At 41.7% G+C, this 17,554-nt stretch overlaps 1 protein-coding gene across 5 annotated transcripts in view; it reads left to right on the top strand.

Annotated features, from left to right (window-relative positions):
* The window catches only part of LOC135514793 (dedicator of cytokinesis protein 4-like), a 144,301-nt gene that overhangs the window by 47,299 nt on the left and 79,448 nt on the right, over window positions 1-17,554 (top strand). For all 5 annotated transcript variants that reach the window (XM_064938410.1, XM_064938407.1, XM_064938408.1 and 2 more), the window contains exon 8: window positions 11,678-11,829. In XM_064938410.1, the coding sequence (XP_064794482.1) occupies window positions 11,678-11,829 (152 nt within the window). The remainder of the gene's footprint in view (window positions 1-11,677; window positions 11,830-17,554) is intronic.

Genomic DNA, 17,554 nt, shown 5'->3' with positions numbered 1-17,554 from the left:
ACGGCAACAGAGGACCCGTTCGAATATTTTTGGTGACAAAGGCATATCTTTCTTTGTGCCCCTCTTCATTGTGTGGCTTTATTGAGTTGTAGATAGGGTTGTTGCGGTGACTGCGTTACTGCGACACCGGCAGTCGTGAGTCATGACTGCGGGTCAAATTCTGTGTGACCATTGAGTCATGGCGATCTCCTGTTATGCACCCTGGACATGTGTTGGTTAGTACCCGACTCGCTAATGATCATCAGGTCGCTAATGGCCTGTTACCCAGGGCTCTATTGTCCCTCTAACCACTCTGACATCAATGCAAATGGGTTTGAAAAACACATCAAAACAGTACGCACTTTTAAAACTCACCTCACTGTGATTGATCAATTTGAAGAAAGAAGTTCAACAGCAGTTTGAAACAACACCCACAATGACCATGTTTCCCACTCAGTTTCAAAGACAAACACAATGATATGGACAGCGCTTTTCAAGGTGGTGATTCATTTAAAACAGCCGCATATTAGAGAATTATGAATACTGATAGGCCTATATGAGCCCAAGCCTGAAAAACCACAGAATTAAAATGATGACTGTTCTGTTATACAATAAATAGCCTACCTGCATATTACAGAAGGCAGAAAAACATGACAAATATCAATATCTTTGGTACGTAATTGGTCTAGCCTAAATTAAACAAATTCAGAGTTAGCCTAAATTATAATGAATTTGTATTAGATTTTGAATAGCCTAGTAATAGGGCATTTTTATATTCCATCATTAATAGGCTGACACATTACCTTTTATCTGCTGAATATCTTACCACGGTGCGTTTCCATCGCCTTCCCTCTCTCCCCTTCAGTGCGCAGAGACTGGGGCCGTCAACATTTGAACGAAATACAAAAGAATGTGGACACGCCTTCAAATGAGTGGATTTGGTTATTTCAGCCACACCCATTGCTGACAGCTCTATAAAATGGAGCACACAGCCATGCAATATTCATAGATAAATATTAGCAGTAGAATGGCCTTGCCGAAGAGCTCAGTGACGTTCAACGTCACACCGTCATATGATGCCACCTTTCCAACAAGTCAGTTCGCAAAATGTATGTACTGCTAGAGCTGCCCCGGTCAACTAAGTGCTGTTATTGTGAAGTTGAAAAGTCTAGGAGCAACAACGGCTCAGCCGCAATGTGGTAGGCCACACAAGCTTACAGAACGGTACCGCTGAGTGCTGAAGCAAGTAGCGCATAAAAAAACGTGTGTCCTCGGGTTGCAACATGTTCTCTGGAGTGATGAATCATGCTTCACTATCTGGCAGTCCAACAGACTAATCTGGTTTTGACAGATGCCGGGAGAATGCTACCTGCCAACTATAAAGTTTGGTGGAGGAGGAATTATGGTCTGGGACTCCTTTTCATGGTTTGGGCTGGGCTCCTTAGTTCCAGTGAAGGGAAATCTTAATGCTACAGCATACAATTACATTCTAGATGATTATGTGCTTCCAACTTTGTGGCAACAGGTTGGGGAAGACCCTTTCCTGTTTCAGCATGACAATGCCCCCGTGCACAAAGCGATGTCCATACAGAAATGAGATTGGTGTGGAAGAACTTGACTAGCCTGCACAGAGCCCTGACCTCAACCCCATCGAATACCTTTTGGATGAATTGGAACGCCGACTCCATATTAATGCCCATAATTTTGGAATGAGATGTTTGATGAACAGGTGTCCACATACTTTTGATCATTGTGTGTATGTTTTGTTGGGAAAACATGTTATTATCTATGTTCCCGAACAGATTTCACTTGATTTCCCAAATTTAAGCACTGGGTTGCTGCAGGAACATGGTTGGAGAGGCCATGGCATACAGAGTTTGGACGGAATATAACCTGCTATGCAGTGTTATAACCGGAGTAGCCTACCTGACGTGGGACCAACCAGCGGGGAAGTGGCCTCCATTCGCTATTCGAGTGCATACGGTTGATGTCTTTTTCCTCTTACGTCTGTACCTGTCCATTTTCATAATGGGCCATTCTAAATCTAAGCAAATTTGACATATTAGTAAAGACAATATTAAATTGAGAATAGTCTGATGGGTGAAATAATGATCATTTGATGACAGAACAGCGTGTGCAGCCTGAGGCAAGGAACGGAGCACAAGCTTTTTGTTGTTGTTTGCACTTTCTCAAATCGCCAATACCTTAACGTCGTAGCATGCGGCCCATATATCATTGGATTTCTTAGGCATTCTAAGGTTTTTATCATTCGCAGTTAAAGTTGTCAAGTACCTCTAAATCTAGTGTATAGGACCTGTTTCAAATGATCACTTTTACACTCAACATAGCTACTTCGTATGCGCGCTCTAGCCCCGGAATGGGAAAAATATCCTTTCTCTGTTATTCAGCTGAGTTCAATTATAATCTTCTTACTATAAAGGCATATAATATAAAGTAATGACATGAACAAGCCTATAGGGTATGGCTGACAACATACACTAGGCCAACTCATATTCTGTTCTTCTGAAATCATTTTCTGTGTATCATAAAGTTTCTTTAGTCCTGCCAAAAATAAATATGATGGTGTATATTCATTTGATTTATTATACTTTTAAAAAAACTTTAGCTGTTCCAAAGGTGCGAGCATCAGCAGCTTGTGTGTGTGTGTGTGTGTGTGTGGAGGCCTGGAAGATGCTCAACGTGTTTGTGTTCATTAACGGTCAATTGCCGTGAGACCGGCAGTCATTTGCATGACAACAACCGGCTGACATATAATTACATGACCGCCACAGCCCTAGTTGCGGATGGAGTGCTTTGGAGGATTGAACTTGTATGTACAAGCAGATGGAGGTGGTGTCTTTGAGTCCATCGACCGAGCCCGACAATTACTATAGGTGTGCACTGTATAACATGACCATTTGGATCAACCTAAACATATCACGGTTTACAACTAAATGGGTTAGGTTTAAAACATTCAAAAACATTTGTTGAAACCAAATATGATTCAATGCCAACTGTTTTATATTAGATTTTTAACAAACTTATTTCAAGTTGTAACCTATTTCTTTGAACATTGAACTTACTTTTATCCTTTTGTTAAACCGAATAAATAACATTCAAACTAATATATATATATACATATACATATATATACATATACATATATATACATATACATATATATACACACACACACAACCCAATCTATAACAAGTACATTTTAGATTTTTACTGATCCACATTTTCTTTAATTGGCTTACAAGCAATTAAATACATTTCCCTTTAATCAAAATATGAAGTTGGCTCCATAACATGAAATAATAACTCCTAACACTTTCTTTACATACGACTTTCACATTAACTGGTTACAATATTGTGACCAGCTCTTTAATCACATTACTGATGCAGATATTATTTAAAAATCCTGTACAGTCATTCTGAAAAGTAATTTTACTACCAGGAGGAGCTTATATTTATGAGCTCACCTTGAGTGACAGCTCTTTTGAAGCATCTAGCAACTTGGATGCAGTGTTGCAGTATAAAATCACCTCACGCGGTGATGCACAAAGCAACTCAAACAACATTGAAATTACATCAACGATATATACACACACACACACACACACACACACACACACACACACACACACACACACACAAAAAGTATTTTGTCAGCCACCAATTGTGCAAGTTATCCCACTTAAAAAGATGAGGCCTGTAATTTTCATCATGGGTACACTTCAAATATGACAGACAAAATGAGAAAAAAAAATCGAGAACATTACATTGTAGGATTTTTAATGAATTTATTTGCATATATATACATATGCACACACATACATATATGTATATGTGTGTGTGTGTGTGTGTATATATGTATGTGTGTATGTGTGTATATGTATGCATGCAGCTAGCTGAAGTCAGACGTTTAAATACACCTTAGCCAAATACATTTAAACTCTGTTTTTTTACAATTCCTGACATTTAATCCAAGTAAAAATTCAGTTTTATGTCAGTTAGGATCACCACTTTATTTTAAGAATGTGGAATGTCAGAATAATATTAGAGAATTATTTCTTTCTTTCATCACATTCCCAGTGGGTCAGTAGTTTACATACACTCAATTAGTATTTGGTAGCATTGCCTTTAAATTGTTTAACTTGGGTCAAACGTTTTGGGTAGCCTTCCACAAGCTTCCCACAATAAGTTGGGTGAATTTTGGCCCATTCATCCTGACAGAGCTGGTGTAACTGAGTCAGGTTTGTAGGCCTCCTTGCCCGCACACACTTTTTTTCAGTTCTGCCTACAAATATTCTATAGGATTGAGGTCAGGGCTTTGTGATGGCCACTCCAATACCTTGACTTTGTTGTCCTTAAGCCATTTTGCCACAACTTTGGAAGTATGTTTGGGGTCATTGTCTGTTTGGAAGGCCCATTTGCAACCAAGCTTTAACTTCCCGACTGATGTCTTGAGATGTTGCTTCAATGTATCCACATAATTGTGGTGTTCTTCGGCTTGCAAGCTTCCCCCTTTTTCCTCCAAACATAACGATGGTCAAACAGTTCTATTTTTGTTTCATCAGACCAGAGGACATTTCTCCAAAAAGTATGATCGTTGTCCCCATGGAGCAGTGGCTTTTTCCTTGCAGATCGGCCTTTCAGGTTATGTCGATATAGGACTCGTTTTACTGTGGATATAGATACTTTTGTACCTGTTTCCTCCAGCATCTTCGCAAGGTCCTTTGCTGTTGTTCTGGGATTGTTCTGCACTTTTGCACCAAAATACGTTCATCTCTAAGAGACAGAATGCGTCTCCTTCCTGTGCGGTATGACTGCTGCGTGGTCCTATGGTGTTTATACTTGCGTACTATTGTTTGTACAGATGAACGTGGTACCATCAGGTGTTTGGAAATTGCTCCCAGAGATCAACCAGACTTGTGGAGGTCTACAATTTTTTGCTGATTTCTTTTGATTTTCCCATGATGTCAAGCAAAGAGGTAGTGAGTTTGAAGGTAGGTCTTGAAATACATCCACATGTACACCTCCAATTGACTCAAATTATGTCTATCAGAAGCTTCTAAAGCCATGACATCCTTTTCAGTTTTTTTCCCCAAGCTGTTTAAAGACACAGCCAACTTAGTGCATGTAAACTTCTGACCCACTGGAATTGTGATACAGTGAATTATAAGTGAAATAATCTGTCTGTAGACAATTTTTGGAAAAATGACTTGTTTCTTGCACAAAGTAGACGTCCTAACCGACTTGCCAAAACTATAGTTTGTAAACAAGACATTTGTGGAGTGGTTGAAAACGAGTTTTAATGACTCCAACCTAAGTGTATGTAAACTTCAGACTTCAACTGTATATATTTTTACCTCTCCCGTTTTGGCATGTCTTTTGTGATGCGTTTCACAGCAGCACTGATGGATGTGTTGACATGACAACTGCGTCAGAGTTTTGAACCCCCCCCCCCCTTTTCTTCAATGCTGACTGAAGTCCTAGGTAGCCACTAACTAGCTAACACCAGACACAGATGAAGACCTAGTTAGCCAGTAACTAGTGTTAAGAGTCGCGTCAATTCGAATCTGGTATCAGGATAAGTATGACACTGAGTCACCGATTTGTATACTATGTATTTTTTATTAGCTAAGCAATAAGTGGTAAATGCAATTTTCGTATATACGGGTTCTCTGTCCCACCTCGCAGGGCAAACAGAGAACTGACTTGTTCTTGACAAAGATATTATAAATATACCCGGACAGAAATAGTTCCTGCTTCCGAGCCGGCCTGTCAGAGTAGAGACTGGGCGTGGTTTAGACTCACCCAGCTTATCGTTGATTGTTGGCGCAGAGGCTGGTCCCAGCCCCCTAAGTGCTTCAGTTGATTGATGTAACTGTTGCTGTGAAGAATATCTATGTGCTCATGCTCGATACCGTTATCTCGCACCTGGCTCCTCTTATCTAACAAAAGACCGTTTGTTCTCGCAACACTACGTTCTGAATGTGCCCCCCCAACTCATTGCACAGTTCCTGTCTTCATGTTGTTCTTTATTTTTCCATCATGAGAAAGGCCCATGGCCCTGAAACTGTTAACAATGTTTCAAGTCAGCTATGTTGCATAACACATACATACATCCACACAAGCTAACAGCAGATAATATTCAATCACATATATGGTAACGGGCTATTGTGCATAACACAGAATCCTCATACTAGCTAACACCAGACACAGATGAAGACCTAGTTAGCCACTAACTAGCTAACACCAGACACAGATGAAGACCTCGTTAGCCACTAACTAGCTAACACCAGACACAGATGAAGACCTCGTTAGCCACTAACTAGCTAACACCAGACAAAATTGAAAGGGGAAACCATATAAGTATATTTGCCATAGATAAATAGGGTAAACCTTTTAATTATATTTGCTGACACCATACAGTAAACATTTGGCACCAGTAGAGTAGCTATCTAGCAAATGTAAACCACGCCCCTCTGCAAACATGCCTTCTTAGGCAAGAGAATATCATGTTACCGTTTGTGTATAAAATAATTCCGCCTCGTCCCAATAATAATAATGAATCAACGGGAAGGGGCCAGTAACTTGAAGTTCAAACTTTATCAATGTAGAAGCAACTGTCATTTTTCATACTTTGATCAGATTTCCTTAAAATATCCTCCAATTTCTTTAAGATTCATTGCTGGCAGTGAACATATAACCATAAAAGAAGAACATATTACCTGGAGTGACATTCAAGCTCACGGGTGGCCAAAAGAACAAACAAAGTCACACCCCCAATAGGCCATTCATCCAGCTCTTCTGATAGGCTGCTGCCGCTACATTGCTGCCACAGCTATGCAATGCAAAGGTGTTGAAAGCAATTTAGCTTTCATCCAGTTCAATAACTGATATTGATCTGTCAAATTCGTTATTTGATTTCAGACACAAATTGAATAGAATATGGTGAACGAACCAAAGCGTCATTTTGGATCATACCACTCAGAAAAAGCACTTCAGATGAATAACAGTGCCGTTCCTGTTTTTGCAGTGAGGATTAGAGAAAGATACCAGGGTGCACTTGGCCAACAAATGCACAAAGGATTTTGTCAGAGCATGATTGTTCGGCTAAACGATTTCTTCAAGAATACTCCGCAGAGCATGGCGCTTGGTTGGATTCCCAGGACCACCCATATGTAAAATGTATGCCCGCGTGACTGTAAGACACTTTGGATAAAAGCGTCTGCTAAATGGTATATTAATATATATTATTACTTTATTGGGACCCAGTCTTGATTTTAAAAGCACCATTTATTCTACTGTATTGTGCCGGTAATTCAGATGTGTGTAGCTGTAGGTCAGAGAGCCCAGAGCAGAGGAGGGACAGTAGGGCTCAGTACACTGTCATACTGAACAGTGGTGATGGATAGTTCAGGTTTATCTAGGTCAACATACCGTCTCCCAATTAGCACTAGCGTACATGGAGATGGCATGTGGAGAGTAACCCGTTTCACACTATTGTGCCGACCTGAACCAGATATTTTCTTTTCAAATTGTCCTTTGATACACGTTTCATGTAATAAAGGCATAATGGAAGGATCCTTATATACTGTAGCCTTGATTATGTGATCTCTTAAGAATCTCAGTAGGCTGTATTTAACTCTCTCTCTAAAGCCCAGTGACTATAAGACTGTTACAATACTTGTTTCTGTTTTTCACACTACTTACTGGAAAATGTTACATGGTGAACCTGGTCCTCTGTAGCAGCTGGATAGTGAGTTCGATTCCAAAAACCACCCACACGTAAAAACTGCATACATTCATGACTAAGTCGCTTTGGATAAAAGCATCTGCTCAATGGCATAATTATTAAATATATTATGTGAACAATATTGGAACAGTTTGTAAGTTAACAATACTCCACTATACTACTTCCCCTCCCGTATTAAGTGAAGCAGAAACAGTCACATAAGACATTGTCTCCCCTCGGTTGCTTAACGTACTGTATAGTTGAGGCACGAGCAGCTTTCTTCTCTATCAGTTGTCACACAAGCCTATTCATTCCAGATGAAACTAAACTGGCCGATTTAACCCTGTTTATGCGAGCCGCAGAAAACAGAATGTCTCAATGCCTGCTGGTGCCCTCTCCTCCTTCATCCCTCTTTCCTCCTCTTCTCCACCTCTATTGGTCCTCTCCCTTTGGCAGGGACTATAGCAGCCATCTGGTGGAGTGAATGAGTGAGTGGGTGCATGCGGGAGTGCAAGGAAGACTTGGATTGGGACCGATGGGCTCGATGTTAAGTTGTTCGCCACCGGTTCTTCTCTTGTCCTTGTACTGGGCAACAACACAGACAGTGTCTAAGGAAGGTGAGAGCTCAGTTTATGCAGACTTGTGCAGTGAGCTGTGAATACTCTTTGTTAAGGCGTCCGCATGCTTCAGTTCGGCTGGCCGGGGGGGGGCGAAGTCGGTGAACCGAACGAATGTGCTGGCATACTACCTTTACAGACATTTGCTTGAGACGTGGGAATTGTACTGCATGTTCAGTTTGAGATGCCGTAGCTAGTATACACTTCCTCAAAATAGTCAGAATGTAACTCAAGAAATCTGTCTTTGTTTTTTACATTTTTTGCCGAGGAGATCTTTGTTTGTGAAATTTTACATCTAACTAAGATGTTTGGTGCAGTATTTCAAAAAAAAATAAAAAAAATAATGAAAACTAGTTATCTCTCGTTGAATGACAGCAAAGACTTTTCTGAAGAATCCCTACTGTTGACCAATCACTGACGAAGCTTTATTGAAGAACCCCTACTGTTGACCAATCACTGACGAAGAGGCGTAGACTTCAGCTTCCAAGTTCAGCTTGCCTCAAGAAAACATTTTGTGTGCCCGAACAACCCTTACCAAAGTCCAAAACAAACCAAAATGTTGTCGTAGTATATGCACAGTCTCTTCCAAACTGTTTAGACTGGGAAGCATGCGGGCGCCTTTAAAGTACAACCCCCAGACACTGCTGTGTCAGATAATAATGTAGAGATGTACTGTAGATCTAGTTGAGTTAATACATTATTATACCGTGCTTAAGAGGGCATAAGACTTGATGCTTTGGGTACATTGTGCTACTGTTCATTCTATCCCAGTTTGGTGTGTGTGTGTGTGTGTGTGTGTGCAAATGAAATAAATATAATTCCTTCGAAGCACTCTGTGTTGTGACATTCTTCCTATAAATGTGTAAATGGCATTTGTGTGTGTGTGTTTATTCATTTCCTCGTGTGTGTGTTGGACCGATAATCAGTGTTTTTTTTCTACAAAGAGGGCAGCATATTAATGGAAACAAATTAGATACGGGCGACTATTCGGGAAGCGTGCTGTGAACGTGCAACCTCTGGAATTAAATGGACAACTTAACACATTTCTGGGAAAATAATATGCATAGTTTTCCCACAGCTTCACTTAAAGGGGCAATCAGCAGTTGAAACAATTAAAAAAGCATTTTTAGCCTGCCACTGTTTTGATAAAAAGTTGAGGGATGGGTCAGGAGAAATGATCTTATGGATGGAGGTACTAGCCATCCGTGATATCCAAATTATAATTTTAACCATGTGGTGAGGCTTTACGGGTTTTCTTTACAAACATTGGAGTTAAACAAGTGTTCTGATGGGGGTGTGACAGTTGAACTAACTCATGAGGCATTTATACCTTATATTCTTCGAGAATCAATGGGTACATATCATTCATTTATATGTCCAAAAAATGGATGCTGCAACTGCTGATTGCCCCTTTTAATGGGTGTTGGAATAAAAGGGTGAAAATGCAGAATATATTTGACATAAACTACCATTCAATAGTTTGGGGTCACTTAGAAATGTCCTTGTTTTCCATGAAAACATACATGAAATGAGTTACAAAAATATAGTCAAGACATTGACAAGGTTATAAATAATGATTTTTAATTGAAATAATAATTGTGTCCTTCAAACTTTGCTTTTGTCAAAGAATCCTCCATTTTCAGTAATTATAGCCTTGCTGACCTTTGGCACTCAAGTTGTCAATTTGTTGAGGTACTCTGAAGAGATTTCACCCCATGCTTTCTGCAGTACCTCCCACAAGTTGTATTGGCTTGAGGGGCATTGCCTCCACCATGCTTGACAGATGGCGTCAAGCACTCCTCCAGCAGATTTTCATTTTTTCTGCGTCTCAAGAATGTTCTTCTTTGTGATCCGAACACTTCAAACTTAGATTTGTCTGCCCATAACACACAATCTTCGTCTGTCCAGTGTCTGTGTTCTTTTGTCCATCTTAATGTTTTCTTTTTATTGGCCAGTCTGAGATATAGCTTTTTCTTTGCAACTCTGCCAGAAGGCCAGCATCCCAGTGTCGCTCTTCACTGTTGATGTTGAGACTGGTGTTTTGCGGGTACTATTTAATGAAGCTGCCAGTTGAGGACTTTTGAAGTGTTTGCTTCTCAAACTAGACACACTAATGTACTTGCTCAGATGTACACACTAATGTACGTCCTCTTGCTCAGATGTACACTGGGGCCTCCCGCTCCTCTTTCTATTCTGGTTAGAGCCAGTTTGCGCTGTTCTGTGAAGAGAGGAGTACACAGCATTGTATGAGATCTTCAGTTTCTTGGAAATTTCTCGCATGGAATAGTCTTCATTTCTCAGAACAACAATAGACTGACGAGTTTCAGAAGAAAGGTCTTTGTTTCTGGCCATTTTGAGCCCATAAATGCTGAAGCGCCAGATACTTAACTTGTCTAAAGAAGGTCCGTTTTATTGCTTCTTTAATCAGTACAACAGTTTTCAGCTGTGCTAACATAATTGCAAAAGGGTTTTCTAATGATCAATTAGCCTTTTAAATTATAAACTTGGATTAGCTAACAACGTGCCAATGGAACACAGGAGTGCCGATAATGGGCCTCTGTACGCCTATGTAGATATTCCATAAAAAAATCTGCCGTTTACAGCTTCAGTAGTCATTTACAACATTGTTAATGTCTACACTGTATTTTTGATCAATTTGATGTTATTTTAATGGATAATAAAATTAGCTTTTCTTTCAAAAACAAGGACATTTCTAAGTGACCCCAAACATTTCACCTGTAGTGCGTCTGAATCCCCTCTCCCCCTTTTACCTGCTCTACTCAACCAGATATAAAGCGCTTTCCTCTCCTGAAATGAAAGGCAAACGCCAGAGTAGACAGAACAGTTTAAAAGCCAATGCCGCCTTTTATTTTCACAGAGCTCGGTCCCCCTTTGAAGCGTTTAATTCAAGTCAAATTAGATCGTTCAATATTTCATGAATGTCAAAGCTGAATAAATCAGTTCATTGAAAAAGGGCAAGTGATTTAAATTGTGTTCATGGGATAATCTCTGCACTCAGAGCCAATGATAAGGCTGTTACATACAATAGTAAAACACCTTTGGGTACTAAACCACGGGTGTGTTTGCACCCGCCGATGACCATCCAGGATTTTGACATGTCTAATCCTGTGTGCACACATCACAGAGCGTTAGCTTACGGTCTTCATGACTCCCCTAGTTCAGACGATAAACCACCACTAGACCCGTGTTTGCGCCGGCTGACCTCCATCAAGGCTTTGACATTTCTGACCCTTTGACGATAAAGCGCCACTAGACTAGACTGGTGTTTTTGCACCGTCCAGATGATCTCTGATCCTGTCTGCCCACACTACAGATGGAGCACCGTCACCGTAAGAAGGAGACTCCGGTGCCGGCCAGCACGCACCACCTCTTCGTCCACATGAAGAGCCTGATGAGCTCCAACCTGGGAGAGGAGCTGGAGGTGTTCTTCCACATCTACGACGGCAGGGAGAACAGGCCACTCAGGTAAACGGTGCAACCGCTGTGACTGTATGTTATACACGGGTATACTACTCCGAATTAAACACTGTATTGGGCATGCATTCTCAGCAATATGCTCCTATCGATATGTTGCTGACTTTTTCAAGTGTGTGCTCAAAGTGTAAATTATAGTGTGTCTTACATCCACTGGCGACTGCCCCAAATCAAATTGAAAGGGATGAACACATTTGTGTTGTTTTATTGTATTGCATTATATACGCTGCTCCAAAAAAATAAAGGGAACACTTAAACAACACAATGTAACTCCAAGTCAATCACACTTCTGTGAAATCAAACTGTCCACTTAGGAAGCAACACTGATTGACAATAAATTTCACATGCTGTTGTGCAAATGGAATAGACAACAGGTGGAAATCATAGGCAATTAGCAAGCCCCCCCCCCCCCAATAAAGGAGTGGTTCTGCAGGTGATAACCACAGACCACTTCTCAGTTCCTATGCTTCCTGGCTGATGTCTTGGTCACTTTTGAATGCTGGCGGTGCTTTCACTCTAGTGGTAGCATGAGACGGAGTCTTCAACCCACACAAGTGGCTCAGGTAGTGCAGCTCATCCAGGATGGCACATCAATGCGAGCTGTGGCAAGAAGGTTCGCAGCGGAGTGTCCAGAGCATGGAGGCAGCTACCAGGAGACAGGCCAGTACATTAGGAGACGTGGAGGAGGCCGTAGGAGGGCAACAACCCAGCAGCAGGACCGCTACCTCCGCCTTTGTGCAAGGAGGAGCAGGAGGAACACTGCCAGAGCCCTGCAAAATGACCTCCAGCAGGCCACAAATGTGCATGTGTCTGCTCAAACGGTCAGAAACAGACTCCATGAGGGCCCGACGTCCACAGGTGGGGGTTGTGCTTACAGCCCAACACCGTGCAGGACGTTTGGCATTTGCCAGAGAACACCAAGATTGGCAAATTCGCCACTGGCCCCCTGTGCTCTTCACAGATGAAATCAGGTTCACACTGAGCACATGTGACAGACGTGACAGTTTGTAGTCGCCGTGGAGAACTTTCTGCTGCCTTCAACATCCTCCAGCATAGCCGGTTATGTGATGGGCTTTAGCCACCTCATCAGGAGCATGCCCAGGCGTTGTAGGGAGGTCATACAGGCACGTGGAGGCCACACACACTACTGAGCCTCATTTTGACTTGTTTTAAGGACATTACATCAAAGTTGGATCAGCCTGTAGTGTGGTTTTCCACTTTAATTTTGAGTGTGACTCTAAATCCAGACCTCCATGGGTTGATAATTTTTGTGTGATTTTTGTTGTCAGCACATTCAACTATGTAAAGAAAAAAGTATTTAATAAGAATATTTCATTCAGGATCTAGGATGTGTTATTTTAGTGTTTCCTTTATTTTTTTGAGCAGTGTAGGTGGGTAAGTTGGGTCTCATGGTTTGGCTTTGAAGTGAACAGGATTGACTGTTCACCTTGTGTTGGGTTTCTTTACAACCAACAAGTGGGTTACATTTTGAACCAGTTCTGGCATCTACAGTAGCAACCAGTTTATCCGTTGTGTTCCCCTTGACCTCCATTGAGGCTAATACACTTGTAGCTAATCCTCCTGGACTGTAAACGCTGCGTCACATTGAGCCGTTAACTGGTGGCATAGTTGAGGTGGGTAAGGCCATGTTCCTTTCATCTGGCTGTAAACACACGTCTGTCTCGATCCACGTCACTGGGTTGGTTTGGGGTCGGCCATGGCTGGCGGTAGTAGTTATGAGGGAGGCACACGGGTGGTTATGTGGGAAGGAACACCACACACACACTCATAGCGTTGGTGAGAATGTTGGTGTGAATTAACGTCACTGTTTCCTCTTTAAGAGTTGAGTGTTGGGTGTCAAAGTGCCGGAATTCCATTTCAACTCGCAAATGAATCAATTTTTCAAAACAGAAAAGGAAATGTGAGAATAGAGGCTCAAGCGCCCTCTTTCTGTACGACAGTGTCTGATGTCTGTACCCTGTTGGCTGACATGACAGGAACTAGGCCGACAGTGATGGGATGAATGTTTCAGCATGTACAACAGGGACGAGAAGCCAAGTGTATCTAGTCAACTATTACTAATAACACTGTTAGTCGTCGGCGTCGGTAGACTGAAGTCCTAGAATTCGTTGCAGAGTCGGTTGTCCAGATAATTGTCAACGGATGTTTGCTGTGTCGTGTTTTATCTTCCCCGGAAGCTTTTCAACCTGTAGTTAGTTAGTCACTACACTTCTCCCCATTTGTGTGTTGCTCTGACTAATATCACATGAGAGAACATCTATCTTTACCTTCCCTGCTCCAGGATTGTGTTGATTGCGTGTTTTTTTTTTGTGTTGGTATATAAAATACCACGTATAAAATAGCTACCTGCACAGAGTGCCAGTGGGACTCACTTAAAAAAAAAGGGGCCTATTTAAGTTTGTTCTCTTGGCTCTGTAACTCACGGCTCTGAAGTCCATGATAATGAAGGCCATTTCTTTTTTTCACTTTCCCAGCGAGCAATTTGGTCGCAGAGTATATAATTTTCGCTCCAACCAGCTCTCTCTCACTCTCTCGCTTTCTTTTAAAAACCTTGCCACTAAGTACCTGGGCCAGGTAATCGGTCCTTCATTGTAATGCTATGCCATTTGAAATGCATTTTAATTCTGACTATCATTTATATGACTCTCACCTTGATATAGACTTGACAGAATTGTGCATCTTCTAGCCCAGAGACATGAGAAAACTCATCCCTGCCAACTTGTCACATTAAATAAATGAATTTCTCTTTGCAAGCAGCATTTTATCTTATCTCGTCTTAACTAATGACTTTCTCCCCCTCTATCTCTTTCTCTCTTTCTCTGGCTGGGGATGGCTGTTCAGCTGTTTGCCAAGTGTTCCTCCGTTGTCTGGGACCTCTGAGTGTCCGCTGAGTTTATCTTCCTTCCACCTATGTTGTCTTGAAGGGGAATCTGTCTGCATCCCAAATGGCACACGCTACTTTTGACGTAGGGCTCTGGTCAAAAGTAGTAGGGTGCCATTTGGGATGTGGACTTTTTGGCAGTTTTCCCAGGCTGTTTTCTCTACCTGGCTGACAGCCAGTTAATTAGTCTTGATGGTTGTTGTTGGTCCGGGGTTTGACTGAAGCCAGATGGGGGTCCGACCTGCTCTTTCTCAACCACAGTTAGAGGAAAGAGAAGCCATGCCAGTACCACCAGCTCAGCAGAAGCACTTATTCAGAGTCAGACATGGCATGTGTGTTATATGTAATGACCCTAGCATGGATACAGACACACACACACACACACACACACACACACACACACACACACACACACACACACACACACTACAACCCCTCTGAAGAGTGGATGACACTGACAAGCCATCCAGACACTGTACTCTCTTTCTCTACTTCGCGGGTCTAACCAACATTCACTCAAGCCCCTGTCTCTCTGCTGTCATAGAAACTAATGGGTACCCTCTCCTCTTCTGCGCTCCGGTCAGATTTAACAAGACTAGGGATGGATGGATGAGTGGAGATGGGGCACTAGCTGCTGTCTACATGAACATCTATTGTTAGAGCAGGCAGTAGAACAACAGCAGTCTAATGAGAGCTGTCACAGATGGTGTAGTGGGGACACATTCACTGATGGCTTGGATGTTGATTGGTACGCTTGGAATTGGTGATACTTTTTTAATGTGTTTGGGTCTGTGAGACACACTCCTCTGTGAGACACACTCCTCTGTGAGACACACTCCTCTGTGAGACACACTCCTCTGTGAGACACACTCCTCTATTTGTCTGTGAGTGTTTGTGTAGGCCATATTGTGTGGCTATACGATAGTCCCTCAGACTGATTCAGACAGTCCATTGTGGAGGGATATCCCGTCTCCTCTTCCCCTGGAGACTGCCTGTATACTATGGTTAACTTAGCCAGTCATCAACACTGCACCAGCCAGGTCATTCTGGCCCACGCTCATGTCTGAATCTCTTTCCTAACGCAATCATCGATACCAGGGGAGGAAATTACAAATGCCCTGAGCACCGCAGATGGACTATGTGATGAGAGGGAGAGGGATGGAGGGAGAGGGAAGCCATTCATGATATTTAAATGAACCTGCTGATAGGCAGTGATATGGTCCCACTAGGGGCCTGCTAGTGGTCTGAAGCAACCGGATCAGCAGCCTTGCAGCTGTGTGTGTGTGTCGGGGGGCTCAGGGACCTGTATGCACTGGGGCGGCTGGTAATTGGAGGATGAGGTTTCAAAAATATAGTGTTAATTAGAGATTGGAGTGTGCGTGTGTGTGTGTGTGTGTGTGTGACTCCCATGCTTAATGCATAGGAATCTGTCCATCGCCTTGTTGGCTTGCTGAATTAACAGGCTAGCTAGCTAACGGTCCATGTAATGCTATAGCTGTAGCAGCGAAGTTGGAGTTGGCTTGCTGTCCCAGCATTACAAGACTCTCTCTCTGCTTATCTGAGGGCTGTGAAAGTCACCTAACGGGATTAACTGGCCGCTGGCAACAGGATGGGACAAACACGGCAGGGGATGTGTGGTGTGTCCTCTGTCTGACAGTCACTCTCCTCCCTATCCTTTCAGCATGGGCGCATCTGAGTTTAGTTGTGTTATGCTGCAGTCGGTTAAATGCACATTCTGTAGAGTTTGTATATACTCAGTATTTATAATAAGCATGCTATTTACATATTCAAATAATGTGGCTTGTGGTCAACTGTTCTGCAGCCAGACGATGATGCATAGTAAAATACTAGCGGTTACTGTAAACAACAATTATTTCTAATAATTTTAACAGCATCTATTTATGTTTCTAGACAGCAACACAAGTCAGAAGTGTATTATGTAAGGGATACACACTGACGTTCTGTACATTATCTTGGATATAATGGGTGACTCAGCGGGACAAGGCGGAGGGTAATGTACGAGACGGAGGGATTTATCCCGTTTATACCACAGTTACCGGAGAGAACTATATTAAAACAGACGTTTACTTCTCGGGAAAAAAAAGAGATGCATCCCAGTCACAAGTTCCATTAGTTCTATATTTAAGGACACAACCATTAGTTCTATGTTTCAGGACGTGAGCCATGCTCGCTGACAACTTTCTTATTTAAAAAAAAATATATAAATATATTTCACCTTTATTTAGCCGGGTAGGCTAGTTGAGAACAAGTTCTCATTTACAACTGCAACCTGGCCAAGATAAAGCAAAGCAGTTCGACACATACAACAACAGAGTTACACATGGAATAAACAAACATACATTCAATAATACAGTAGACCGATTTGTGATTTTTCAATACCGATTATTGGAGGACCAAAAAAAGCCGATACCAATTAATCACCCGTTTTTATTTATTTATTTGTAATAATGACTATTACAACAATACTGAATGAACACTTATTTTAACTTAATATAATACATCACTGAAATCAATTTAGTCTCAAATAATGAAACATGTTCAATTTGGTTTAAATAATGCATAAACAAAGTGTTGGAGAAGAAAGTAAAAGTGCAATATGTGCCATGTAAGAAAGCTAACGTTTAAGTTCCTTGCTCAGAACATGAGAACATATGAAAGCTGGTGGTTCCTTTTAACATGAGTCTTCAATATTCCCACTTAAGAAGTTTTAGGTTGTAGTTATTATAGGAATTATAGGACTATTTCTCTCTATACCATTTGTATTTCATTAACCTTTGACTATTGGATGTTCTT

This window comes from Oncorhynchus masou, chromosome 26 (genome assembly GCF_036934945.1).
Source record: "Oncorhynchus masou masou isolate Uvic2021 chromosome 26, UVic_Omas_1.1, whole genome shotgun sequence".
In the NCBI taxonomy this organism is placed as follows: domain Eukaryota; kingdom Metazoa; phylum Chordata; class Actinopteri; order Salmoniformes; family Salmonidae; genus Oncorhynchus; species Oncorhynchus masou.
This window is presented reverse-complemented; position numbering and strand designations above follow the sequence as displayed.